This window comes from Pteropus medius, unplaced genomic scaffold (assembly GCF_902729225.1).
Source record: "Pteropus medius unplaced genomic scaffold, Ma_sr-lr_union100, whole genome shotgun sequence".
Classification (NCBI taxonomy): Eukaryota; Metazoa; Chordata; class Mammalia; order Chiroptera; family Pteropodidae; genus Pteropus; species Pteropus medius.
In genome coordinates, this window is record NW_024356249.1 from 6,269,450 (window position 1) to 6,296,874 (window position 27,425).

The window sequence follows — 27,425 nt, forward strand, 5'->3', positions numbered from 1 at the left end:
CAGGGTGGGTTACCAATTCAACTTGGCTGTATTTGAATTTTTCTTCTCAAGCTATTTGAAACATAAATTAATGACTGTCAGGCTGAGAAAACATTCAGGCAAGAATGAGGTCCTGGAGAAGGACTGGGGCTCCTGTGAATGAAGTCACTGAGCAGGCGGAGGGCCCCCCCTACAGATTTCTTATAACTCACTGTCTCAAGGGTATGGGCTGTGGTAACTCAGGCTGGTCCCCTATTCTGTCCTATTACAGATAATAAGAGTGTCCTCATCATCTAATATCAGCCACACACCTACCGGCATCTGGCGCACATCAGGCCCTCAGGGACTATTTGCTGAATAAGGAATACAAGAAAAACAATACACAACACTTAAGCTTCTCCAACATATTTTTTTTTAATTTTCTATTTTTCTCACCAAGACCAAAGTTGTACAAATAGGTGTAAAATTCTGGACCATTCGAGTGTGAAGAAGGACTGTGTGTGGTCAGAGTCCTTCCTCCTCTCCTTTCCATGTGTTTTCAAGATGGCTCCCCAGTCAGCGCATTGCTTTCTTCTGTGACATATTAACCATGAGTAGCAAGAGCACTCGGAGACTTGGGGACAGTGGTGAGGCCCAGCGTATCAGGAGCAGTGAGGGCTCACAGTACCCAAAAGCATTTCAGGAACGGACTCAGCTGGTGGGCGCACGGTGGAGGAATGTCACAGATGTCCCATCTTCCTTGCACTCAGCTGAGCAGACCTGGGCTACTTTCTAAGGTGAGAAAAACATAGGGGCTCATAAGGAGAACAAATGAGAATCACTTACATTCGGACAATGTTACAAGTGAGATGCAAAGTTCTCTAACCATTATTTTCTCTTGGAAAGTTGAGGGGCAAAATCAAGAAGATGATTGAATCACTTCTCATTCTTCCTTTTTTTTTCCATCGATTTGACAGGTCTTGGTTTTGACACAGCAGAAATAAAAATGAAAAGGCAATATACCGACTTATAATCTATGTACGATCTATTGCATAAAAAAAAAAAAACAAAAAGAAAAAACAAATGAACAAAAAACCCAAAAAAACCCAAACTCTCCCACGGATTGACATAAAAGAACTTTTCTTCCATAGCCTCGAAGAAATTCTGTTTTGGTTAGGGAAATTTGTTGAAAACTTCAGCCAGTTAAGAAGGCTTTGATTTGATCTTCGCAATAGAGACAAAGCAATGCACATATACTTATTTCATTGAATCCTAAATTAACACGGTCAAGAGAGAAGAAAATCCTACTCTTTATGAAGTAGAACCCCATTAAACAATTTTAGGAAGGGACTGAAACTTGGGTAGCAGTCTACTTTTCAAAGACTGTTGGGTACTAGTAATTTGTGCATCCATTTTCTTCAGAGTCCACTTTGATACAGCCTTCTTCCCTGTCTCATCCTAGTCCCTTTGGAATTCACTGCATTAAAGTAGATGTTAAATCAAAATATTCTGTATTGTAAACTCCCTTCAGAGTTTATATAAAAAGCCAAAACTAAAGAGAAAAAGAATCCTTACCCCTTTCCACTAAAGCATCAGTGTAGAGAAAACTACAATGTCAGCTCAGAATATACCACATGACAGACCAAAGAAAGCGGTAAGTATGACTAAGGAAAAAAAATGACCATTCCCCACCCCGACCCCAAGTAGTGCAACCGGTTAAACCGTGGTTATCTTCTTATCCTTCGTGGCTTGCTTGATGGCCGCCTGCTCGCAGATGATCTCCTTGAGCCGCTGCAGCCTCGTGTTCTGGGTGGTCTGGTCTCCCACCCCTGTCTGGCTGCGGTGTAGCAAGGTCAGGGCATGGATGTACTCCAGCTCGGTGTACTTCACACCCTGGTCCACCACCAGGTTCAGGAGCTCATCGGCCGTGTTGTACAGCATCTCGTAATACTGCCTGAGACAGCAAGACAGAACACGGCTCACCACCTCCACTGTCGGCTTTGTATGGGCGGTTTTAGTGGTAATGAATATGCTGCTTATCAGTTACTCGGTTTAATTATTCAATGAGCATTTGCTGATCACTGGGCATTGTTCTAGGCCTTATGAACACAGGAGAAGACAGACGTGATCTCTCTGTGTGAGAATAAGTTTACATGAACGGAGACCTCACCTTTCCATCTCAGTTCACTTAAGACTTTCTCCTAATTTCACATTTACCTCAGGAGAGCCAAAGAAAGAGAAGTAAGGGTACAGAACCGAGAGAGAGAAAATAATCATCTGGCAGGTATTGCCAACGGTTCTTGTCTCATTCAATCTCTCATTCATTCATTCATTCATTCATTCATTGGAGAGTCTGTGAAATGCATGGTTTTCTCCTTCATAAAGTGAGATAATAGTAGTACCTACCTCTTAGGTTATTGGAAGGATTAATCCATTTAAAGCACTTAGAATGGTGCCCAAAACAATTACACATATAATTAAACAATTACACATAAACATTAACTATTATTAGAAATATAATAATAATGTATTAATGATAATGCAATAATAGTAATAGCAGTATACAGTGATGAGCAAGACGTAGCCTTTTTCCTCAAATAGTTCAGAGGCAAGTAGGAAAGCTAATGAAAAACAGAGAAGTCATGGTTGCATTTCTGCTGACAAGCTAATTTCCATGTACTGTCATTCACCCTCACTGTACCCAGTGAGCTATTACTCCCTTTTCTCAGATAAGGAAACTGACAGCAGAGAGGTTAGAAGACTTGCCCAGAGTCACAAAGAGAGTGAGTGGTGGTGCCAGGACATGAACCCGGGTTTCTGACTCTAAGTCCAATGCTCTTTTTTCGTGAGAAGACTGTCCAAGTGCCATGAGTGAGGCATGAATGTTATGAGGAAGGAGAAATCGCACCACGCTGAGGGAAGGGTGAAGGATCAAGGAAGACTCCAGATGGGGTAGGATGTTGTCAGGCGGGGCTTTTGGGAAGGAAATTCTAGATTAAAGAAAAAGAGAAGAGCGTGAGCAAAGGCAGGGAAGAATATTCCGGTTATCCTGAGTGCAGCTGAATGGCGAGAAGTTGTGGGAAAAGGCAGTCAAAGCCAGAAGGGAGAGAGTCTGACATCCGGCTAGTTACCTCAGTAAAGAACGTTAGGCCCAGTTAAGCCAAGAAATGCCCTCCGTCTTCCATCCCTCAAGGTTCTGCTGAGAGCAGGGGCAGCAGTCCAAGTTGTGCTTCTGGCGGATTAATGTGACAGCGGTACGTAGAGCGGTCCAGGAGGACACGGGTTATAATTCTAGCAAAAAGCTGGGGACTCGAGAGCCATCTGGCTGCCAGGCTTGGCCTGGGTGGTGGAGAGATGAGCAGGGCGTGTAAGAGAAATGTGCGTCAGGGTGACTCTTCAAGGCAGAGGGAAGGTGAAGGTGGGAGCCACCTGCCATTCTTAAAACCGACGTTATGCACTCCCATCCCTCACTGAGTCTACTGGACTCTGAGGCTACGACTTGCACAGCCACCAGTTACCCAGGGGGTATAGTTCAGCAGTGCTATGGCAGCTGGTCAGCTGAAAGACAGAGGAGCCTTCCCAGGTGCAGTTTGACTCCTTTTCTCTCCCCGACAGGGAAAGCAGCTCCACCAGGATTGAAGGGGCAGAACGAGGCAGGGGAGCCAAGGCAACTCTGGGGGTGAAGGGATGTTGCAGATCTGTCAGGATTACTTGCTCAGAAACTTTGCACTATTGAACTTGGGGCCTTGGATTTGTTTCTCCTTCATCAGGAACGTCTTGAAAAAAGAACATCCTATGGGAGAACTAAGCATCCTCGAAGTAAGGAATATATTCTGGGACTTTCACAATGTCAGGAGTGTTTTATAAGTTGCTGCTACAATGGGAACGTGACCAGGAAGAGCACTGGTGTCTTTTCAATGGCGATCTTCTTTTCCTGCTCTGCTGAACCTCTTTTTCTAACACTTTTTTTTTTTTTTTAAATAGGAGAAATAATACTCTTTGGTGGGCATTTCCTAAATGGTGTCAGCAATGGAAAGCATTCATCTTAGATTGGCAAGTTTATGAGTGACTCCTGGCAGCAAGTGGTTCAACATCCTTGTATAGAGGATCCTCTTGGGGATCATTTTCTGTAGTTTTCAAATGAGTGTTCAGTTTAACCTAATGGAACCACATATGTAGGGATCGCTAGTCAAGGCTAACCTTGAATGTAGACAGAAGCACTTCTGACAGAAGCGTCGTGTGAAGTCTAACCTCCAGAGGTCTGGGAGCCCAATATCAGCTAGAGTCAGGAAGTGTTTTGAAACTTCATGTTTGGCATAAAATCCACATGAACAACTCCTACTCCACCACAATATACCTGTTGTAATTTAAAAATACTATTTTTTTTTAAAAGCCTCACTTTGTAGAGAGATGCATCACATTTATCCTGGAGCTTCATGTGTCCCTGGCATACCGCAGCTTCCTCCCGTTTTGAGAAGTGAGGCCTTACATCATCTAATTCTATTTCCCTTAGATGCGCAGGGAAGCAAGAGAGCTGTCCATTTACAGAACTAAAAAAACTGCTCAAGAAGAACCCATGGTCAAGCCTAGATTTACCAAATGGAACGAGGGAGAACTCGGGGCTCAGGTTTCTTTCGAAGCTAGAAGAGAGCTGATAGCTACAAGTCAAGATTGGTAGTTCCCAAACTGTAGAGTGCCTGAGATGCTTAGGAAAAGTGCAGATTTCTGAGGCCCCATCTCCAGGTACCGTGATCGCCAAAGGTTCTGAACCAGCTAGGACTCTGAGCCTGAATCTGATGTGAGAAGAGTTACAGACCATTCCCATTTCCTTAAGCCAAGGACCTAAAAGCATTAGGGAAAGAGACTGAAGCAGTAAGTGGGTTGTGATGCTTCTCCATGAGATTAAACCAAGAGAATTGGGTTTCTTTGTATTATGATGATGATATTTTCATCATTTATCTAAGGAGTGACATTGAACCCATCAATCCAGATGAAACTGATTTGTCTTGAAAAATCTGATGAATTGTTTCCAGAGGTAAATGGCTGTTTTTTTCTCCAGAGACTGTTGTTCCACGCCGGGAGCAAACAACAAAGCAAAGATGCCTGGATTTCTAGTCCTGGATCCTCCGGTGTGATAAGTGATAAAGGGCATGCCACTTAAGTCCTTAATGTTTCACTATTCTCTGTGCAATGGAGACCTTTAAAAATCCCAGAATGGCACTCCGGAGTAGACTAAGAGACGAAAAGAGTCCTCAAGAGCCTGGATAAATGATGCCCCGGAATTGCAAAGCTGAGTTATTAAACAAAATTGACAGGTAACTGATGGCGTATTTTCTATAGTTAGGGAAAAAATTCCCCATAACCATGATGATATATTAGATCATAAAGAAACATAAATATTTAAAGACAGAATGAAATTCATTCATCTTTCAGAATAGTACCCAGTCGCAAAGACTAGTAAATCAGCATAGCAACAGTTACCCTTGGAAGTGGAGAAAGGGTGCTATGAGGTGCCTTAAGGAAAATGCCCCAAACTATACAATTTGAGTGAGCTTCCATGATGAACACTGACATGCTGAAATGAAATCATGTAACCCAAGTGAGATAAATAATTTAGAGCACTTATCGAGGCCCCAGGAAAACTTGGTCTTTGTCAACAGGCATTAAAATAGCAGCCATGGCTTCCAGGGCACCACATTTTATAGCAGATGGCACTTGACTAAGCTGCCTGGGTGGGGTGAGTGAACACACATTTGATTTAGACCTTTTCTAGCCCATGACTTGTGGAGCAGGTCTCTTCATGGCAATAATTTTAAAAGGCCAATTGCTAGCCTTGGACCAAATATCCTGTTCCAGAAACCAGAGTTCCATGTCGCCCTGATGGGTGGAGCATTTTGTGAGTTTCTCCCTGTGGTTTCTCTCACCCTCTGCCTTTGTGTTTTTTGGCAAATGTTAATATTAATAACAACATTTACCTTTTAGATGAATTAACATAATCGACCCTTTGAAGTAGGTATGGCAGTCATCCACGATTTACAGATGAGCAAACTGAGCTTTAGAGAGTTTGAGTGATTTGTCTAAGGCCTCAAAATGAAGGACATTGAACTCTGGACTCACTCCATAGCCACCAAAATACAGAAATATCTACAAATGTAAAAAGTTAAAGTACTAATTTCAAAGAATGCTTGTATAGCTGATTCATTTTTAGTCATGGTTTAGGAAATATGAATTTAATAAAATTCACAGACTGAATCAGCTCTCTGCCTTCTGCTATAATGAAACAAGCCAATAGTATGGCAATACAAAATTCATTTATATACTTTGCAGTTATATTTGAATAACACTGGATTTGATCTGGGAATTCAGTGCTCTAAACCAATAATGAAGTCATGTTGTGAATTCAGCATTCGGGAGTTACATGAAAGCTTTTTGGCTTTTTCATTTACTTTGTCACCTCTCTTTATTTCTCCCTTTTTGCCCCTCCAAGGTGGTAATGGACAAGGTGACCTTTTCTTTCCAAAAGCTGGCTGCCCTTCTGATTCATTACTTCCTTGAGGAAGGGAGATAATTAAGTAATTTCATTATCAAGACTTTCTCATCTAGTCCTTCCTGAGATAAAGACGGTATTAATATCAACAAGAGAATTAGGCTCTGAAGCTGACTTCTTAAATGTAAATTTCGAAGGAAGAAAAATTTACCTGAATATAGCTTAGTTTTGACTCCAGCTCCCCAAACTCTTTAGCCAACAGCTGCAGCATTTGGAGCACTTAAATAAAAACCCAGTAGTAGATGAGTCACTAAATTGTCAGGTAAAATGTTCAACTCCTGTTTTCTAGCTCACTCAGTGGTATTTATGATAATAAGCTGGGAAATGGAAAGAGACAAAAGAAAGGAACTGAATAATCTACAAACTAGATAATCATTCAATAAATAATTGAGAGGTAGTTACAGTGGAAAGATTTAGAGCGGTAAATAAACACTTGAGAGATCAACTAAACTCAGGCTCTGATTAAGTCTTTCATTCCTCCCTAACCAGCTGTGTGACTGACCTTGGGCAAATGCTGGCAGCTCTTTGGTCTCTGCTTCCCATAGAAAAAACAGAGAGATTATAGTGGGTGCTGTTCAAACACTGGCATTTTGGGGTCTTAAAACCTTTATAGCATCTTCTTCTTGGTCCTTTAAAATCATGGGTTTCTACCAGAATTAGCTAATGCTAATTTCCCCTAAGGTAATGGTGCAAGATGCACTAGTGATTGATTTTAAAATATTCTTAACAAGTGTAAACTTAGTTTGGCTATACTTTTCAGACCAACAATGAAATAGATGGTAATCCCATGTGTTGAAAGAATAGTTTATTAAAAAATATAATTGCTCTAATTTGTCTTCCTCTTCAAAGAGCTTACAAACACGACTGAAAATTCTATTTTGAAATAGCTGAAATTATTTCCATTTCAGGAATGAGATAACTAAGGTAGAGAAAAGCTAAATAATTTTTAGAGTGTTAGGGGCAGAATTAGATTTCTATTTTACATTGGGATAGTTTTTAACACTCTTGACCACAGATTGAGTAGGTTTTTGTTCTGACCAGGACATTCCAGCAGAGATGTATGGGCTTTAGCAAAGAGAGCAGAAATTCTAATTCCTTCAGCTGGTGGCAGCAGAAAATCATTTGAGAAGAGAGCCTGGGAGAGCATTGCTGTAAGATGTGCATGGGCTTCTTTGATTGGTTGTTTTCTTTATATAAAGTGACACCCTCACACACCACTGTCCTTTGTCAGTGGCACTATGCTTAAATGGCAGTTACCTATTGGCCTAGTTCTGATAATCCCCATGCTTAAGCAATATGGCGGGTAGGGGCGCTTAAGCTCTCCCCTGGAAAGATGTTAACAGTTAAAGTCACCTGTGTCCATTCCTCTTAGGAACATAGCCTGATATTTTTGATAGCAGCAGCCAGAGTCTTGCTTGATTTCTCTTTAAAAAATACAAGCACTGAAAACCAAGGAATTCCTCCGAGACTCATCCCTTTTGAGATGATGACTCTCTTCCCAACGGGAGAAATTTTTTTTTTCTTCCCTTAGCTAGAAACCTGGCTCCCCACCTTTGGAACATATGCTAAATTTGTAAAGATCCATGGTTGAAATTTCCTTCTCAACAACTTAAGGATTCATATGTCACTCTCTGCTACATCAGATAATTTTTTTAAATTAAGTTTTCTACAATAGGGCTAGAGGAAGATCTGCATTTTAAATTCAGCACAATTAAAACTGTGTCTCTTTGGTCTGGCACTGCCTTTGGTCAAACCCCAACTGTATGAATAATTATTCAGTCCATTAGGAAGTCTGTTCAACTCCTTCTCCCATTTTGAAGGTTTTAATAAATATTGATCAGGCATATTTCTGTTTGCACTTGCCAAAGCAATTGTGATGGATTCATCTTCTGATGTTATCAAATAATGAAATATGAAAGAGTGAATAGAATTACCCTCTTGTTCTGTGATTTTTTATTTAGGTCCTTCATTTTACTTTCATAACTGCATTTGTCTCATATTCTGTAAATGTTCTTTTGATTATCAAAAGGTGAGTCCAGGTTAAGGAAAGCTATACTGTGAATATCACTTTAGAGAGTCTTTCCATTTAAAAAAATAAATTATCTAATAGCACAGGTTAATAAAAGGACATAGCATTATGAACATTGGTGGCCTCAAAGATACATACTGTTTACCAATTAGCACAAGGCTGTTATATTGGATATTATCTATTATACTATATATTTCTCAGATTAACAATCTGGCAAACTGCTGAGATATGCTGAATAAAAATCATTCAGATGCCTTATGGCTTTTTCAGTTTTAAGCAATGAAATGGAACTATCAACTTTTCACTAAATAATGCAAAGAATTTTTTCAAAAGACAAGCTAGTATTATTTTTACTAATGCTTAGGAAGTTCTAACAACATCTTAAATGCTAATATAACATAGAAAGGTATAGTCCTTGCTGCAAGAAGCTTTTTTAAATCTACACTTAAAAAAAAAAAAATCCAATCCAGGACCAGACCAAAGTTATCTAAGGCGCTAGGCAAATGTTTTAAAGTAAGACAAATCTGGGGCTTGCCAGCCAGCCTGCTTGCCTGCCCATAGTGCTCCCCTCTCTTGGTACATGGGAAAGGAGGAAAGAGTTGGAGGGTCCTAGACAAGGTACAGAAACCAAGATTTCTGCTCCAGTGACAACCAGAGGTGGTGATGGGATAGAGAAATGAAGAGTAACAGGTGTTGGGTTTCTGCACTTACAGTATGGGGATCCTTCTCTACCTGTAAGTATATGGGGAAAAGGTCAGATAGATAGACATGGACTGCATGGCTTTGATGGGAGAACATGCCCATTAGAGCGTTATGCCAATGAGGCCGAGATAATGGACTGATTCTGATAGGTGCCAGTTAGTTCTATTTTTTAGCCGTTGACTCTATCCCTACCCAGCTAGCCCACAAGTGTGTTAAGCCAAGGACTGGGTGAGGCTGAATGGATAGTTCGCTGCCAGCCATTATCACTGCTCCTACAGGTGCTTAAGATGCAAAGACTGCTTTCAGTCATTAGTTGGCTGAGTCAGTCAAACCTGGACTCCTGATCTTTCTGTCCCAGTTAGGAACCCAAGTACATTTCTCGATATTATTAAAGGGCATTTCTCTACTTTGCTGAGACGAAAGACCATATCTTTTAGGACTGAAAGGCCATAAAGGAAAACAGTTTTGGAGAAAAATCAAGAAATCAGCAGATTATTTAAAAAGTGTGAATGTATTCAAATCAGTAGGTCCCAATGGCAAATACTTAGTGTATTTACTAAACCCCTAACGTTATTTATGAAAGAGAGAAAGCCTAAATAAAACAAAGCTACAAAATGAGGCACCTGAGATTCAAGGACATGTGACTCAGGATGTCAATTAGAAAAATAATAGACTAAATCAGAAGGAGCTAATGGAAATATGTACAACATCCAGCAGGGTTTAATTAAAGACCCAAACGCTCTGACAAATGTGATGGATAGCTTTGGGTAGCCATGTGAATTTGGTGGATGAAAAGACCACTGTGGCCGATGATATATTTAGATGTCAATGAACCATTTTATACGGTGCCTCTAAAAAATATTACTAGCAAAAAGAATTTATTCTGAATGGCTACCTGTAATAAGACACAGGCTGAAAACAAACAAAGGGTATTGCAAATCAACAAATTCAGAAGAGAAAGCATCTAGCAAATGCTAAGGACAATGGATTACAACTGGTCTCACTTAATACCATAATAAATGTGCAAGAACATACAGCGTGGTGGAAAGAGCCAATATCACTACATGGGGAAGGGCCGTGAACAGCAACGAAGAAAGAGAAATACCATAAAGGACCAGAGAATTTAGAATTATGGGTGGCAAATGACGAAATGAGATTTGCCTTGGGAAAACCCAAGTGAATTTGTCTGGAAGAAATCCTAGCCTCCTATATATTCAGTAGTTGGGAGAAACCTTAGAACAGCCCTGGTAAAAAATGGTCCCTGCGGGGGTGTGTGTGGGAGGAGAGGGGGTGGTGGTGGTGGTAAGGGCGTGGAACCAGAGCGTTTCTTAGTTCCTGTTTAAAAAAACTACCAGTAAAAGGACAAGGAGGAGATGATAATCCCTGTCTTTGCTGTACTTTGTAGTTCTATATTGCTTTATACCATAAGCCAATAGAAATCAGAAAAATGCGCCAAACAGGATTAAAGAGATAGTAGGTTGCTGGAAAATAGATTAAAAGAGATTCAGTCCAGTTTTTGCTCAAATGTCAGCTTATCAATAAGTGAGGTTTTCCCTGATCACCTTATCTAAAATGATACCTGCCCCATCCTCGACTGCTTTGTCCTTTTTCTGAGCTTTACCTTTCTCTTTAGCACTCACCTCCACCTAAAAAAATACATACTTCCGAAAAATATTTGAATATATATTTTATATATTATACATATTTGAAAAATATATGTATACATAAAGTTAGAGGCACAGTATAATATAGTGGTTAAGATCCCGGACTCAGGAGCCAGGGGCGTGGGGAATGAATCCCAGTTCTGCCTCTTACTATTTGTATGATCTTGGGAAATTTATTAATTTCCCTGCACCTTATTTTGTTCACTTGAAAAAGGAATAGTAATATTGTGGTGTTGCAAGGATGGAATGACGAAGAACAGTGGCTGGAGCAGAGAAAGTGTTATGTATAAGTATTTATTGCCTAAATAAATGCCTGCTCTTGTTCCCTTCCTAGAACACAGGCTCGATGAGAGCAAGTTGGACTCTGTACCATTCCTTATAACCCCGTGGCCTGAGAACAGGGCGTCTAGTGGTGCTGCATAAACGAAAAGGAATGAATGAAAGTGAAAGCCAACTGTCTGCATATCTCATGAAGAGACAGAGCGCAATGTAAAAAGCAGTCTGATTCTCTGATACCGGAAATGGAGGAACTTTGAATAAAATAGTTGCCCCCTACAAAGGCAAAGGGGTACTCTGATGTCGTCAATTCTGAGGTAGGTGTGGAGCCCCTCTGCGTTTGGGATAGCTGGCAGAAATGAAGAAAGGGGAGGGCACGGGGGGAAGAGATCTGTTTTTGACTAATGATCTGTGATCCTCAACTTTTCTTTTACTCTCTGGTGGAATTAGACGTGAATCCTTAGAAATTTCTTGGCCTGTCTGAACTTCAGTTCCTTCATTTACACAATAGGGTAAATAATAACACATCGCAGGTTAAATTTGTAGATTAAATCAAATGATATGGATGGTAGGGCACTTGGTATTTAAAAAAAAAAATAACTGGTGACATTTACTGTACTCTGTACCGGCAACATAATATTCTTACTTTATCAGAATTGTATGAGGTGTCATATTCTCCATGTTGAAAAGGCTTTGTATTAATCCTTCCTTCTCCATTCAGAAGAGGGGTTTCTTTTCTCTTATTTATTTTTCCTACGATTAACCCTATGCCTTTGATTCCGGTCACTCCCAATGTCTTTAGGACCTTGCTGGGGTTTTGTTTTGTTTTTAACTCTTGAATCTAGTATCTACCCCTTTCACTCATAATGTTTTTTCATGTCTGCCTTCAAACATCCCTTATATTTCTCACGTTTTGAAAACAAAACAAAGCCAAACAACAAACCCCAAACCCTTTGTGATCCTGTGTCCATTCCTCCTGTCGTTTCTCTTCTCCTTTTATGGTTAAATTTCTCAAAAAAAAAAAAATCATTTGTATTCACTGTCCTTCTAAAGCCGCAATGTTTTCTGAAACTATATTCGAAAAGGTCACCAATGACATCCAAGTGGACAATGCCCTTTGCTTATTACTCTTCCCCTTACAGTTTTCCATCTTAAATTCAACTCTCTTTGAGCCAGTTATTTCGATTCTTCTCCAAGCTCCCTCAGTTCCTTTGATTTCGTTATTGGCTTCTACTCTGTCGGCCCACTGCAGGCGTGCCTCCCAGTCAGGCGCTGGCCCTTTGTTCTCGCTTTGCTTCCAAATCTTATCTGTATATGAGATGTTCTTACTCTCTCTCTCTCATCAGATCAAAGCTTCATTTTCACTGATTTGTAGACATTTCCAAATTTTGCTTAACTTCCAAATTTTGCTTAACAGAACTATAGTTCACAAAACTTCAAAATGTCAGTGTCCCTTCTGAGCCTTTGCTCTTTCTTTTGTCTGATAATTACGAGGTCTATTGATGTAATATTTTTTACATTCATTTCTTCTTTCTAATCTCATCATCACAGATCTTTATCACTTCTCGTTGGGTTACTACACTCATCTCACCATCGCTAACTCCTTCCAGATTAACCTCCAGTATTTAAACAGAAATGGCATTTACATGCTCATCTGCACCTTGCTTTTTCCACTTAACAGTATATCTTGGAGATGGTTTCATTTCAGTACATATCGACCTGCCTTATTCTTAATGGCTGCAGAGAATTCCACTGTACGAATGTACCATAACATATATTTATTAACTTCTCCCAGAATACTGCCTTCTTGCCAACAAAGACCATGTCTTATGACTCTCTGTAGCATCCTCAGTGCTTACACAGTACCTGTCAAAAACTTTTTTAATTTGTTTACTTGCTCAACAAACATTTAAGCATCAGTTATGTACCAGGTAGTATATAGCAGGTACTGTGGATAGAGAAGTGAGTAAAACACAGTCCTTGCTATCTGGAGATGCAGAGTCAGTTGTGACAGTGGCCATGTAATTATGTTAATGTGACAGTGGCTTAATAAAGGTACAAACGAGACTCTCTAAGATCACCGACAGGAAGGCTGTAGACCCCTTAGAGCAGTCACGGGGGACTTTGTTTTGGGGGGTGGCATTAATGATGAGGCAAACAGAGAGAGAAAGTACCGGACAAGTAAAGCAAATGGAATGTGTGACGTGGGTGTAAAGTAGGAAGAATGCGGTATTTGGGGGGAACTACAATGGTTTACTTCTCACTGGTGTACAAGGGGTATGTGGAGGGGGAAGGACGGGCAAATGGTTAGCAAGGTAAACTGAGGCCAGATCATAATGGGCCTTGTCTGTCATGCTCAGGACTGTGGACTTCCATGGGTAGGTGGAAGAAGGGCATTGAGGGTGAGACTGATCAGAATTGTTAGCCTTTTTCTCTACTTAGGTTGTAAGACAAAATAATTATCATCTACTATTACCAGGATTTAATAAAAGAAGGTATTTTAATACTTTTCAAGTAGAAAAGAAATAATCTTTGAACAAAAGGTCCATGTTTTCCTTTATGAGAAATTCATAAACTCACTATACTGTCATTATTCTTCTAATTTTCCAATGGATGAAGACAGTCTAGCTTCGGTTTACACCCTGGCATTTGGAAACTAATGCTGTAGCAATCTGAGGACAAAGGATTTAAGAGAGAAGTCAGACATGATGACAACTGTGTTTTAGAAAGTCATCTCCAGCAGCTGGGTGGAGGATGGACAGTGTGAGAAGCAGGCGCGCCTTTGGGCTGTCGGAAGACCCACTTCTCCTTGATTTGCTCGGCTTTTCCTCTGTCAGGCCCTATCAACCTTTTGGTTTCCTCACAACTCATGTCCCCCACGCTTGTAGCTATACACGGTCTACCTCAAGAAGAGTGAAGGGTGCCAGAAACGCACACCCAGCTCTCAGCACCAGATACCAACGCGAACATGGAACTATCGAAACACGCACGACCGGACTGGGATGAGGCAGACAGGAAAGGGAGGGTGGGCAGTGAGAACGGAAGCAAGCAGGAGGGACACCCTTTGCCAAAAGGTACCTGCTGTCCCTCCTCCTCCACTTGTCTGGTTGAAATGTAAATAAGCACCTAGGATTCATATAATTGTATATGAAATTGTAAATTATATATACGATCAGGATCGGTCTCTCGTTTAATCTCTTGACAACCATATGCAGTAGGCCTGATAACCTTACTTTGGCAGGTAAATAAAGGGTCTAAGAAAGTCATGAGTCTTCGTGTGACTGACTAGATTGCCCCCCGGTCCCCTGGATCCCCTACTACAGTTATGGGGAGCTTCTGGGAGCTCTGGTTACTTGGAGCTCCATATTACATAGAAAGAACTTACACCAGATACTTAGTTTAGAATCAGGATTTAAGTCTGGGGAGGGTGTCTGGAGGAAAATGAAATATATATAATAGGATAAAAACAACCATAGGAAAAAACATTCTGAGAGTTGGCAGAGAAAATCAGGCATTGAGGGACAGAAGAGCAATGTTTTTAAACTGGCCCTTTCCGTATAATAAAAGACTAGTACTGAGACTGCTCAACAAAGCTGCTCTCCTAATTCTATCCATAAAGAAAGGGGCCTTTGATGGGAAAATGTATATAGCATTTGCATTCCCTTTTTAGGAAGGAAAAAAGTATCGGATTTGAAAGACCTTCCAGAAAGGGCGACATTAAGAAAGGACGGTCTTCGAGCGCTTAATGCCTCTATTTAAATGCTAATGCTAACCTATAGCTCTGGACCAGCAAAAATAAAAGCTTTTCAAAGGCCATAAAGTGAATTTAAAAGAAACCTTAATTTTCTTAAAGAACAGGTATTTTATTTTTGAAGAGAAGCGAACACATGGAATTTCAGGAGAGGAAAAACCTTCTGATCAGGGTGAGAACCAGCTGGCCACACAGCAGATGAGTTTGAGGGCAGGGACTTGCCAGCGCTGAGTGGTCAGGGGCTGCCTGTGTCACAAATAGGAGTTTGTCCTCAAAAGACTTGCCTCTGGAGCTGAAAGTTTGCCACAAAGTGTACCCGATGGAGGGTGATACCTTGTCCCTCGCCCCTCGCCAACCATTTCCTGCAATGGCCTGTGCTTTGGGAGCTCTGGTGTCTGGAAGGAAAGCTGGGGACTAGGGCAACGAGGGAGCAGTAAGGCCTGGGGTCCTCGCCCAGAACAGCCGAGGAGGACACGGGGTGGGGGCGGGAACTCCTGAGAGGTGTAGTGCTGCCTTAGTTCCCACTGGAACCAACTGTCATGGATGCAGTGACTGAGGAAGGCCCCAGGGGCTGGGGGAAGGTCTGTTTGGAATCAGAATTAAGGCAGGGAGGCTGGAGACCACGAGCCAGGGAAACCAAGTCAGAAAAATAAAACAAAATCAGAAAATACCTGTGGTGGGGGTAATGACTAGGAAGGGGGCTCAAGGAGGCTTCTGGGGTCATTCTAATAGTAGATGTTTTTTGTCTGGGTGATGGTTTCATGGGTACATTCACTTTATAAAAAGTAATCAAGCTGCATAGTTAATATTTATACAGTTTACTGTATGCTACAGTATGTATGCTATACTTTGATAAAGAAACATTACTTTTCTCCTTCTCACCCCTTCTCTCTGGGGAAAAAAAAACCCAGAAGAAAAAGAGATACCTGGGTATATATATTTAATTCAGTCTCATACCCGAATATAAAGACAGATATTACTTTCATGAACCTTGAAAACGTTATGCTAACTAAAAGAAGCTAGACACAAAAGACCACATGTTGTATGGTTCCATTTATGATATACCCCGAAATCACAGACAGAATGTGGATTAGTGGGTGGGGAAGGGAAATGGGGAGCATAGGGAGTAAATGCTAATAGATAGAGGGTTTCTTTTGGGGGTGATGAAAATGTTTTAAAATTAGTTAGTGACGATGGCTGCACAACTATCAAAACTCCCCAATGAATTATACACTTTACAGGGATAATGTTTATGGTATATAAATTATCTCAATAAAGCTGTTAGAGAAAATGCTAATTTGTGAACTAGGATCACAGCTTCTTTACTGCACAGAAGACATCTGTCTACAGCCAATACCGTTTGCAGGTTAATCCACGAATCAGGACGTTTGCCACAGTGTGACACTCTCCTGTGATATTTGCAGAAAAGATTCTATAAGCTGACAGATACGAAAACGTTTTCACCACGTGTCCCTGAAATGGACTGAAGCCATTTGCCCGGGCACCACACTTTTGTAGGTTCTGTGACCCGTTTTCACACTAAATGCCTCTGAACTCTCTCCCTCCTTATACACTAATCTCAAGAAAAATTTATGACAATGAATAATAAATAACCCCTACTAGAAACATTGGTTAGAACTGGGAACAATTCTATGTGTATAACTACAGAATAATTGAAATATAATTGAGCCAAAGATTCGCTAATGAATGTTTTTATTAAGGGGAACAACTAGTATTTATTCATCACTTACTATGAGCCAGGTGCTTTACACGTGTACCTGATTTCTTCCTCACAAGGAGGCTTACAGAACCTAAATATCGGAGGTCATCGGGCTGGTAATGACAGCCAGACCGAATTCTGCCTACATAATGATCACTACCCTATTACCTCCCCGGTTTATTCCAGAAAAACTCCAAGTTGGGCTATGAGAAAACAGTTTACGCCCAGAATCAAGCTTGGGGAGATAAAAATGTTTACTCATAATCAAGAGACCTGCTGAGATCATATTGGTCAGTGATGGTCCTATATAAACTGTGAAGTGCTATATTCTTGCACATACCTGGCAAGAATATATTAATATTATTTCAGTTTGGGTATTGGATGGGGGAAAATTAGAAGCTCCAAGTGTGACTGCTGTGCTAACTTAGGTTAAAGTGAAAGATGAGAATTCTTGCAATTATCTGTTCTTTTACATGGCTGCCCTTCGGATCTTTTTATTCATGGTAATAAATGACTCTTCAAGGGTGAGTGAGGCTGACGAAGGAGGACGGAAGGCCTGTGCTCTCAGCCAGCATAGATTTTAAAGAAAAAATATGTTCATTTTTAACAGGAAAAATCAAAAGTTAGTCAAAAGGCAGCAAAAATGGCCTGGAAATCTGAACCAGGTTTTCACAAATATTGCAGAAGGTGGAAGGAAAGAGCATTTCCTTCACTTGGCTACCTTCAGAATTAGTCTCCAAACTTCCAGTGCTTTCAACACCTGACGTACTTGCACAGTGCTTCAGTGCGGTCTCGTGGGCTCAGTCAGCAAGCGGGATGTGTCCTATTAACTATTCTCCCGTGGCCTGGAGGTATGCGGCTCTCGCGACCTGCCGCGTATGACCTGAGTATTGGTGGAGAAAACAGAAGGAGAGGCAGGGGCAGGGGTGTTGGTTGAGGTTACCCAGCAAGTCAGAAATAGTGTTACGATTAAGCCACTGCCTGGGCCCCCAGTGGCTGATCTAGTCACCAGACCACGCTCCATCCTTGCTCGGGCCAGCACTACTAACCAAGGTTATGCGAATACCCTGCCTCCAACAAGCACGCTGGAGCTGTAGACGCTGTGCAGGGGAGGGTGGAACACGTCAGGAAAAGGCAAGGAAGCCTCGGTCTGTCTTTTCTGCAGTGAGGCTGTTCTGGCCAGTTTCCTGTCTCCATTCTCGACTCCTCCTTCTCAATGCTTAGTCACAATTTACAGGATCGGACAGAATTTACCCGCTGCCCACAAAAGTCACCTGAACCATAATACTCCTCAGTAGACCTACTACAGTTCAAAACCAAAGGATGTCAAAATCGAAGGTCATGTTGGGAGATGTTGTTACACGTCACTTATGAGCCAGGAAGAAATTGAGATGGCTGGAGGTTCCCAAATGTCCCAAGCCAGGTTACTGGGGGTTTTCCTCCCACTCCGGGCTTACACTTGAGAATCTGCTTTACTGGCAAAGATTTCTAATGTGTTCCAAGAAAAACATTTCAAGTGTGGTGGTGAATAAACATTGGTTTGTGACCCAAATTTCTGCCATGTTCTTTCAGGCTTGGGGGTGCAAATGTTTACTAACTGTTTGGGCAGGAAAAGTACAGTGACGTGTTTCAGAAATAGTGGCTTGAGAGGAAAAAAATCCCAGCGCTACCACAGCAAGGACGTCATTAAGAAAATGTCCATGTGTTCTTTTACATTCCATGTGACAGCGTAGACATGATGTGACATCTCAGATGCATCTGTTCCAGTCTTTGCCCTGTCACTAGCTAACCAGTGATCCTGATCATATCACTTAATCCCATTGCACCCTCAGTTGCCATATCTGGAAAAATGAAATGGATTGGACTAGAACAGATGACATCTACAAACCATCTCAACTCAGGAGGCAGACTGAAGTGGCGGGGAGGGGCAGCATTATTACTTCTATTTTCCAGGAAAAGAAATATAGGCTGAGACAGAACAGGGTCCAGGTCACACGGCTAATCAACAGCAGAGCTTTAATCTGGTTCTCCTGAGCCTGAAGTCTGTAATTTTACTATCACGCCACAAAGGCTCTCGACATTTTTCTGGCTCCCTGGCTTCCTGGGTGCCTCTGTACTCAACAACAGCGTACACAGTCATAGATGGCCCACATTTGTTACTTGTCCTTCCATTTTTTTCTACCAGGCATTGTGTCACTCATTCTACACTGAAAAAAAAAAGTGCTTTTGACAAGAGCATTGAGCACCCTGGGAATGTGGCGGATGCAGCTTTATTTCAGTGCGTATTCAATCGAAAGTAATAGTGGCCTCATTGTAATAAAAAGCTTTATTGTGCTTTGTAATGAAGACATAAAGCACTTAGTTGAAATCACAGTCTTTTAAACTAATCTGCTTTATACTCTATAGTGGAGACACAGATACAAGAGAATTCAAAGTGATTTCTATAAAACGATTTTCTCAGAGTAGGCACATCTCTGAGTGGGAACGTCAGGTTCTATCTCTTGGGTCAAGGTTTTTGTTTTTAATCTGTTCTTTTTTCCTACTGTGTTTGTGGTGGGTACTCTGATCTTTCTCAATATTTATTCTATTTGTGAGGCTGATAGGCTTTCCAATAAAACCATTCCATATTATATGATCTCAATCAGAATATAAAAATCCTCTACCACCTACCTCTACACACACACTCACATGTTCACGCCAGAATACAAGATAGCAAGCTCAGTGGGAGGAGAGGAAAATGAGGATTTTAGAGCCTTTAAATAAAGATTATAACTGTTGTCGGACTGCACAAAGATACAGAGTAATTAAAAAGCCCTTCAAAGAATGGAATAAGTCCATTAAATCCAGTTAAATAATTTTTCAGAGACACGGCAAGAAATACTTCTTGCTGCCTCGTTCTCTCACAATGAACTGAAGGCAGAATATCTCATTTTCCAATGGAACTTTATGGAGTTTTCAATAAGCCCCCTCAGCACTTATCTAAATCTTTAATTAGTTCTATAATATACTGATGATATCGAGCATAATTAAATTTATATAGATAAGGCGCAATGAAATTCTAACCAAGTGAGCTGGAAAGCATATATTAAATAGTAAATTTAATGGTTCAAGCTGATAACTACAATTTTATATCAAAAAATTAAATTCAATTTACATGTTGTATTCAAATTGATTTTGAGTGTGCAAATTATTGGAAAAATCTCTTGAATATATCAGTAAAATTGCTAATCCAGCCTGTTTAAATATCAGTTATTAATGTCTGCATTTGCAAATAAGCCACACGCATTTGCATTTTTACTGCATACAGTAAAAAATTATCTGAACCCTACGCCGTTTTATTAGGAATACTAAGTGATTTTTCTTTTCGCTTTATGCATAAATTAAGGAGGCAAAGAAATGACCGTTGGGTCTAAAGAAGAGTCAGCAATTTAATATATTAGCAAGGCAAAGATGACATATATATATGTATATATTTGCTGACTAAAGTAGTTTACGTTAGTCTTTGGGGGCAGTAATTACGGTGATAAAAATCTCCCTTATTTAGGATCAACTGGGATGGAACTGTACACAAACATGATGCCATAAGCACAGGGAGAGGTGGACGCATACAAATTTGGTGTTGTTAACAGCAGTTTTGGGAAGGGAAGGGAAATGCATTGTTATGTTTGTCAGAAGGTATAGGTACATACCAGGTACATACATTTTACAGTTCAATTGAAGAATATGCTTGGGAAGCTGTATGAGAAATATTGTTAATTGAGCTTCAATGACCTCAGAATTAGTTGCATATCTGTAAAAATCTGTGCAGTGATTACTCTGAACCAGTTATTATCTGCTTTCCACTAAATATCCTTTTTTTTTTTTTTACTCTGGGATTCCACTGGTTGGAAATCTGTCTTTGAAGTAATCAAATATTTATCAGATATCTATTATATGTCAGGTGCTTGCATTACGAGAAATACAAATAATATGCTGATGACTTCAGAGAACAGAAAAATGAGTGTGAACTGGGGTAGTCAATCATTCCAGAAAAGGGTGGGGGTGTGTATTTTGAAAAGTGAAAAGTCTAATAAGAAAGAACAGCCAGAACAAAGGCATGTAGGGTGAACTATAAGCCACATGTAAGGGAGACTGTGAGATCAATGAGAACAGAAGATTCTGGAATAAATAATGAAAGAAGAAACTAGCTAGTTAAGAAAGAACAGTTAGTAGGAGAATTTCTATTCAAGCTTGAAAAGTATGAGCTGGATGCTTTACAGAAAGTCACTCTAAGGATTGAGCAAAACATTAATTTAAGGAACGCAGTATTACAAAGGATGGCTGAAGGCAAGAGACTGAAAGATAAAAACGTCAGCTGAAGGATTGTTGCTTTATTCCAGATGTGAGACATAAGTGATGGTGGGAACAGCAAAACAGGAAACAAACTGAGAACGATTCAGAGGAAAAAAGAGTCAACAAGTCTTTGTGCATAACTGGATACAAGAGGTTGACAAGATAGATGGATGAGCCATAGAGGGTGTGAGAATTTTTATATGTAGAATCTAAGGTTAAGAGTTGGGGAGGGGCATGAACGTTCAGATTTGGCTGGTCATGAACCTGTTTTTACAGAGAACCAAAACCAGAGTGAATGAATGTGTTATTCATATCTGAAAACTTGGAGGAAGAATTGCTAAGGGCCAGATAAGGATGAAAAAAATCAGGTGCCAAGGAATTATTGAGATTTTCCTCCTGAATGGAGAATGCTGTCAAGTTTAGAAATTGGAACTTGCTTTATGGGATAAGAAGATGAGCTCTTTTCAAATGTACACTCTTCAATAAGGTGAAAGCTTGTGTATTCTGAGACTGTGTCTCCACGGTTGTTCATTCCACGGGGCAGCTAAGCAAAACAATATGAACATTGCGGGTGGCGGTGAATTCTGAATGGAGGACTGCATGGCGGGCGTGAAGCGGGAGACAACACTACAGGCCTGGTGCAATTATACGGTTGCAGCATGAGTATGATGGCCTGTTCTGATCGCAGACTTTTCATTCAGAATGTCCCGACAAGAGAGCAAACACAGAGCTCCATGGAGAAGGGATTTAGAATCTCACAGCACCTTTTGAAAATTTGGTAAAGTCATGGACTCTCTTGCCAGAAACAATTAACACTGACATAATACTGATATTTCATATGATCTTTTGGTGTTTATGGGCTCCCTGAAGCCCCATCATGCACTCTGAGTTAAGGTTATATGGTTTATACTCTAAATATTATACCTCCCCCACAACCAATTATTTATATCTGTATAGAGACACACTCATCTTTTCTACACATATACCATACTTTTGTGCATATTCGTCCATCCATCCATCCATCCATCCATCCACCCACCCAACCACCACCCATCCACCCATCTATGTAGCTCTCTTCCACCCATTTCTATTTCTGGTTAATCAGGATCTCTATTCAGACCAGAAGGAAGCAGGAGAGTGGGGCAATGTAAAGGTGGGTAGATTTTTCAATGTCTCACTGAGGAAAATGAAGGAAGAAACCTCGGTATCTCAAGAATTAGGAACACAGGTTATGAGATTTGTTGAATAGACATATATATGTATATTTTGCCATGTTCACTTTGAGGGCTTTGAGATTGCTGGGAAGCAAACCTTCATTTATCTTGATTCTTAGGGTCCATACCTAAAGCCAGTCAAGCCCCAGAAATGTCTAGATTCAGATTTATAGCCCAGGGAGCCATTCTCACCACAGGCCTCCTTTCTGCATCAATAGAGGTGAAAACAGAGGATCAGCTTAGTGTAAAGGGGCCACCAGGCAAAGTGTTTCTATGTGTCTTCCCTGTACCCCAGCCTGGGTTGTCTCGCAGTTGGCCTCAGTGATGATTCTGGGGCCTTTTCTCCTCACTTGGGAGTGAACTAAAGCATATGCTAATATCTGAATTTAGAAGCAACAAGGACAATTTTGAACCCTTGGTAACCTAGTGAGGAACAGCGGGGCACACCTTGCACTGTGGCACGATGACAATGAGGGGTGACCAAGAGCAAACTGCAAAGCAGTCCCCAAGGGAAAGCAGAGTGGGAAGATTTTTTGACTACATGCGCACTGCTCCCTGGACAGACAGGGAAGCCAGACCAGAGAGGGGAAGGGGCTTTTCCTGTTAGTGGCTGAACTTGAACTAAAACACACACCTCTTCATTTCAAATGTATCCCTCTCTTCCCAGTGGCACCAACTCTGCTTTATAGAAAAGAGGCTTTTGGATGCTATCTACCTTCTCCATGGAAAAAAAACCACTGGGCCAAGAATTCACAAACCAGCGAACCTAAGACGTAAGGTCTTCTTCAAGGAAGAAAACAAGATTTGCCGGTTTACAATAAGCTTGTGAGTGAGTATGAATGGGCATGGGCCAACAAAACAAAACAAAACAAAACAAAAATGCAACAACTTATAGCCCAGAGATCTTACAAGAGCCTCTCCTTGTTGCTGACTGTAACACACGCAGTGCCTGAGCTGCTTAGCTAGGCCTCACACCACTCTCTGGCAAGGTGAGGGCCTGGGGGCCATCGAGGACAGTGAAGAAACATAAGGTAACAAACAGAGAAAGAAGTAAAACAGACAAGAAGGCAGAGGGAGAGCTGAGAAATCAGAAGGAAGTAACGAAGTTTAATTTACTCATGTAAGTTAGCTCAGCACTCTAAGACGAGTTAAAAGATAGGCAAGATAAATTAGAGAGGCCAGTAACTTCTGAATGACCAGTTACATGCAGTGGTCCCTGAAGCGCATACATGTAAATATAGCTGCCTAGAGTATCAACACGGCACTTGGGGAAAATATTTTTATTCTGCAGTGTGTAACATATCCTGGAATTAATAGGCGCTGAAACTTTTTATGTGCTCTCTGGATCTCCATGGGAGAAGTCTCAGGCTGCTGCTACATCTCAGGCTGCATGTTAAAATTCGAAATCTGCCATGTCAAAGTGCGGCAATGCCAATCCGCCTGGTGCCGATGTCCCTCCGCTAAACAGGTTAAGACAGTCCCCATCTGCCTGCCAGATACGCTAATTCTTAACAATACCGCAACTCCTTAGCCCCATGCTTCTCACACCTGCCTCACAAAATGTGATGTCTGTTCCACCGCGAGGTCCACAGCAGGTGAAGGAGGCTGATATTGCACTAGATTTTGCTCCCATCTTGACCTTTTAAAGGTAAATAGTGGGAAAACAAGTTACTTGTTTTAGTCCCTTGTTATTCACGGTGCTTGGCATTTTGAAACAAACTCTCTAGATTTAGACTCAGGTGATAAGCAGTAAGATGCTGAGAATTACTATTTTATAATTGGAATCCTGGCAATAAAAATGTGGTTTTTTTTTTTTTTTTATTCAAGAACTCCTGGGCTACAGTTGGGGAATAGCAACTTGTAAAAAGTCACAGGAAGTCTTCGGTTTATTTTGTTGTGGCATTCTGTTCTACAAGCTGTTTGAACCTAGAGCAACTTCTCTAAGGACATTCAGAAAAGAAACAAGAAAGATGATGATGCCTCCACTTTGAAGCAAGAAAGCCTGCGAGAAGGGATGGGAATAATCTACTTCTAACTTGTGCCTAAAATGTTCATGGCAGTGTATATAAACCCACAGATGCTAAAGCTGTAGGAACACTGTTCTGTCTTCTTGTCTTGGTGTAGGATGTAAAGAGAAGAAAGTCTAACACCAGGACCTCAACTCGATTGAGGCACGTTTTAACTAATTGCGACAATACATCTGAACTTCTTTGAGCCTCTCCACCAGGGAAAAATGCTGGAGAAATTCAATTATTATTGAATTACAATCCTATAATGTATTTCATCCATCATCTCATGCTTTTTGATTACCTGAGCCTGATTTCTTTTTAGAATTCAAAGTGATTCAGTGAAGAAACACAGTTACCCTGGTCTCCTGTGAGGAAACCATTCTACTGGAAGCCCCCTTGATGGCGGCTCCCAGGACCCAGCTCAGGGCAATGTGGGAACAGCGTGTAGTCTTTGATTGTGAAAACTTGGTCAAAAGCACTGATATCTTCTCCCTTAGGTCTTTATCCTTGCTGCTTTTCATCTCTCCTCTTGTTACTATATTCATGTTTCAAATGAGAATTAAATTCCTCTGCTTTGCCCCTTAATTTGACTCACTTTTCACTAACGTCAATCCACTATCATACACATAGAAACTGGAACACCGAGCGCTAATATCCTATTGCACATTACAAAAGGAAGCGAAAGATTTAATAATTGCTGGCATCCTCTTTATAGTTATACCAGGCACTTCTATCTGCAGTGTCATTTAATCCTTAAAATCACTCCAACACATAAACAAATCATCTATCTCTATTTCAGAGTTAAGATTACTATAATCACAGTGTTAAAAGGTTAAAAAAATCTACTGGAGGTTATGCAACTACTACTAAGTAGTAGAGTTGGGATTCAAACCCTGGTTTGCATTTTATTTCCTCTTTACCAGGTTCCAAAAGAAGGAAGTTCTGAGGAAAGAGTCCTTCTTTTTTTATAGAATCAATAGATTATGGGAAAGCTATAGATTATCTAAAGAGATGAAGGATCTTTTAAGATCTATGAATTATATAAAGCTGTTTAAATCAAGAAAAAAAAAATCTAGTTCCAAGAGTCTAGATTTGATACATAAACTGAAAAGAAGAAATCTATATTTCTGGATCTCAAGAGACAATTACTGAATAAGGAAGCTAGACAGTCACTATAGTGTTTTTTTCTGAATTACGACTATAATTGAACTGAGTATAGGGATAACACAGACAACAGCCTTTCTTTAATAGGCCTATTGATACGGAAGCTTATCAATTAAGAGAGAAATCAGGTTAACTGTTGTTATGCCTAAGTCCTAAGTTTGTGCTGAGATATAAATTGCCATTTCCAAGGACCATCGCCACGTCAAGTCAGCTGACGATGACAGCGCGAGAAGGCAGCTTTCCATTTCTGCTGCCCCAGTGACTAGTTTAGAGGAGGGTGTGTGATGCGATCTGGGCCAATAAGACATAAGAAGGCTGCAGAGGGACTGCTGGAAAATATTTCCTTGCTAACAAAAATAAAGCGCAGGAAGGGAAATGGCCTTTTTCCATTGGATGTTTTTGAGATGCTTGGAAATGCAGCAACCAGCCTGGGACCCCAGAGCAGGCTGTGAAGGATGAAGCCAACACAGCTTGAGGGAGGAAGAGCAGAGAGGTAGCTGGCAAGGACCTGGGTTCTTAATGACATCAATGGGCCACCGAAGTAGCCAACCTACAAGCCGCCCAACTTGAGACTTCACATTATGAGATAAAGCATTAAACAAACAAACAAACAAAAAACCAGCTAAGTGCAGTCCAAAATGTCTTTATAGATAAACTTCCCGATGTGAAAGATAAAGATATGGCTAACCTTTAATACCTCTCTCCTCTTCCTAGTATTTTATGACTTTACTGCAAAAATACTTTTTCTTATAATTTAAATCAACTACTTAAACCACTATTTTTACTTCCATTAATCTCCCACCTGCCCCACTTTTTAAGACGAAGCTATTAATTGACCTTTTGAAAAATCTCTCTTCCTCCCTCTACTGTCCACACATCAACTTTCGCTCTGCCTCATCATCCATTTTCTCTCAGTCACACTTTTGCTTTTGCTGTAGCGTCCTACAAACAATCGAGTCTTTCATGCTTTGTCATGATGATTCATGAAAAAACAAGAAGCATTTAGGTCACTGTGCATACTAACTACCACTCAGTGCTAAGGCCAGCACTACCGATTATACTTCGTTCTCCATAGGTCAGTTACAGCCTGTGGGCCTCTCGAAGAGGATGCTTCTGGACATTTGCTTTGTACTTGGACCATGCGTTTCTTGTATAGTTTTTGTCTTCCCGAAAATATCTGTTTGACTTTTTTTTCCTTGCATTATTTGTATTTTTCTTAAAAAATTATTTTTTATCTTCTTAATCAGGCTATCCATTTTCTTGAGTAAACTTTCTGAATCGCTATAAATCTGAAAATCTTTATCTTCCCTCAGAATTGGCTGATGCGTTCTTTGGATATAAAATTCTAGGTTGAAATCATTCTTCCTCAGAGCCAAGAAGACATCGCTTCAAGATTTCTTAGCACTTAGTGCTATTGATCACAGGTCTGATGCCGGCTGCCTCTCCTCCCTCCTGCTCCTCCAACGCTTCTAATGACTGTACCTTGGACACTGAAAATTCATGAGGCAGTGTTCAGCTGACACCATTTTCCATTCACCACAGGGCACACTCAGTAGACTCTTTTACTATGAAGACGTGTATCTTGCTTCAGTTTTAGAAAAGCATTTCTAGGACTTCTTCAGTGCTTGCCCTTCCCCTCCATTTTCTGATCTCTTTTCCTGGGCCTCCAATTAGCTGGATGCTAGGCCTCTCAGTACAGGTAGGATCACGTTCCTAAAAAGCCTCTCCTCTTGGTGGGAGGGAGTTCTGCCTGGGAGTGTTATGTGTGTGGTATGTCTGTGGTTTCTCTTTAGGGTGAGTAGGGTACCAACTGGCAGGCTGGGAATCTCCTTCTCCAGCGCCACACGAGGGGGGTTTATTCTGGGGCTCCAACATCCATACCAGAAGCCTTGATGTTCTGTTAGTATTTCCTAAGATGGCTCTTTCAGAAATCAATTCTGGATGCCAACATTTTGAAGGGGTGAATAAAATCGCCTTATATATTTTCACATCTATAAAATTTTCATGAATCTCTCTATTTTCAGTTTCTTTTGCTTCTCCCACACTTTTTTTTTTTTTT

At 40.7% G+C, this 27,425-nt stretch overlaps 1 protein-coding gene across 1 annotated transcript in view; it reads right to left on the bottom strand.

The window, feature by feature from the left end:
* Nucleotides 1–368: 368 nt before the first annotated feature.
* Nucleotides 369–27,425, bottom strand: part of EXOC4 (exocyst complex component 4) — a 640,998-nt gene continuing 613,941 nt past the window's right edge. Inside the window, exon 18 of the mRNA XM_039860921.1 lies at nucleotides 369–1,912. Coding sequence (XP_039716855.1) covers nucleotides 1,675–1,912 — 238 coding nt within the window. The 3' untranslated portion in view covers nucleotides 369–1,674. The remainder of the gene's footprint in view (nucleotides 1,913–27,425) is intronic.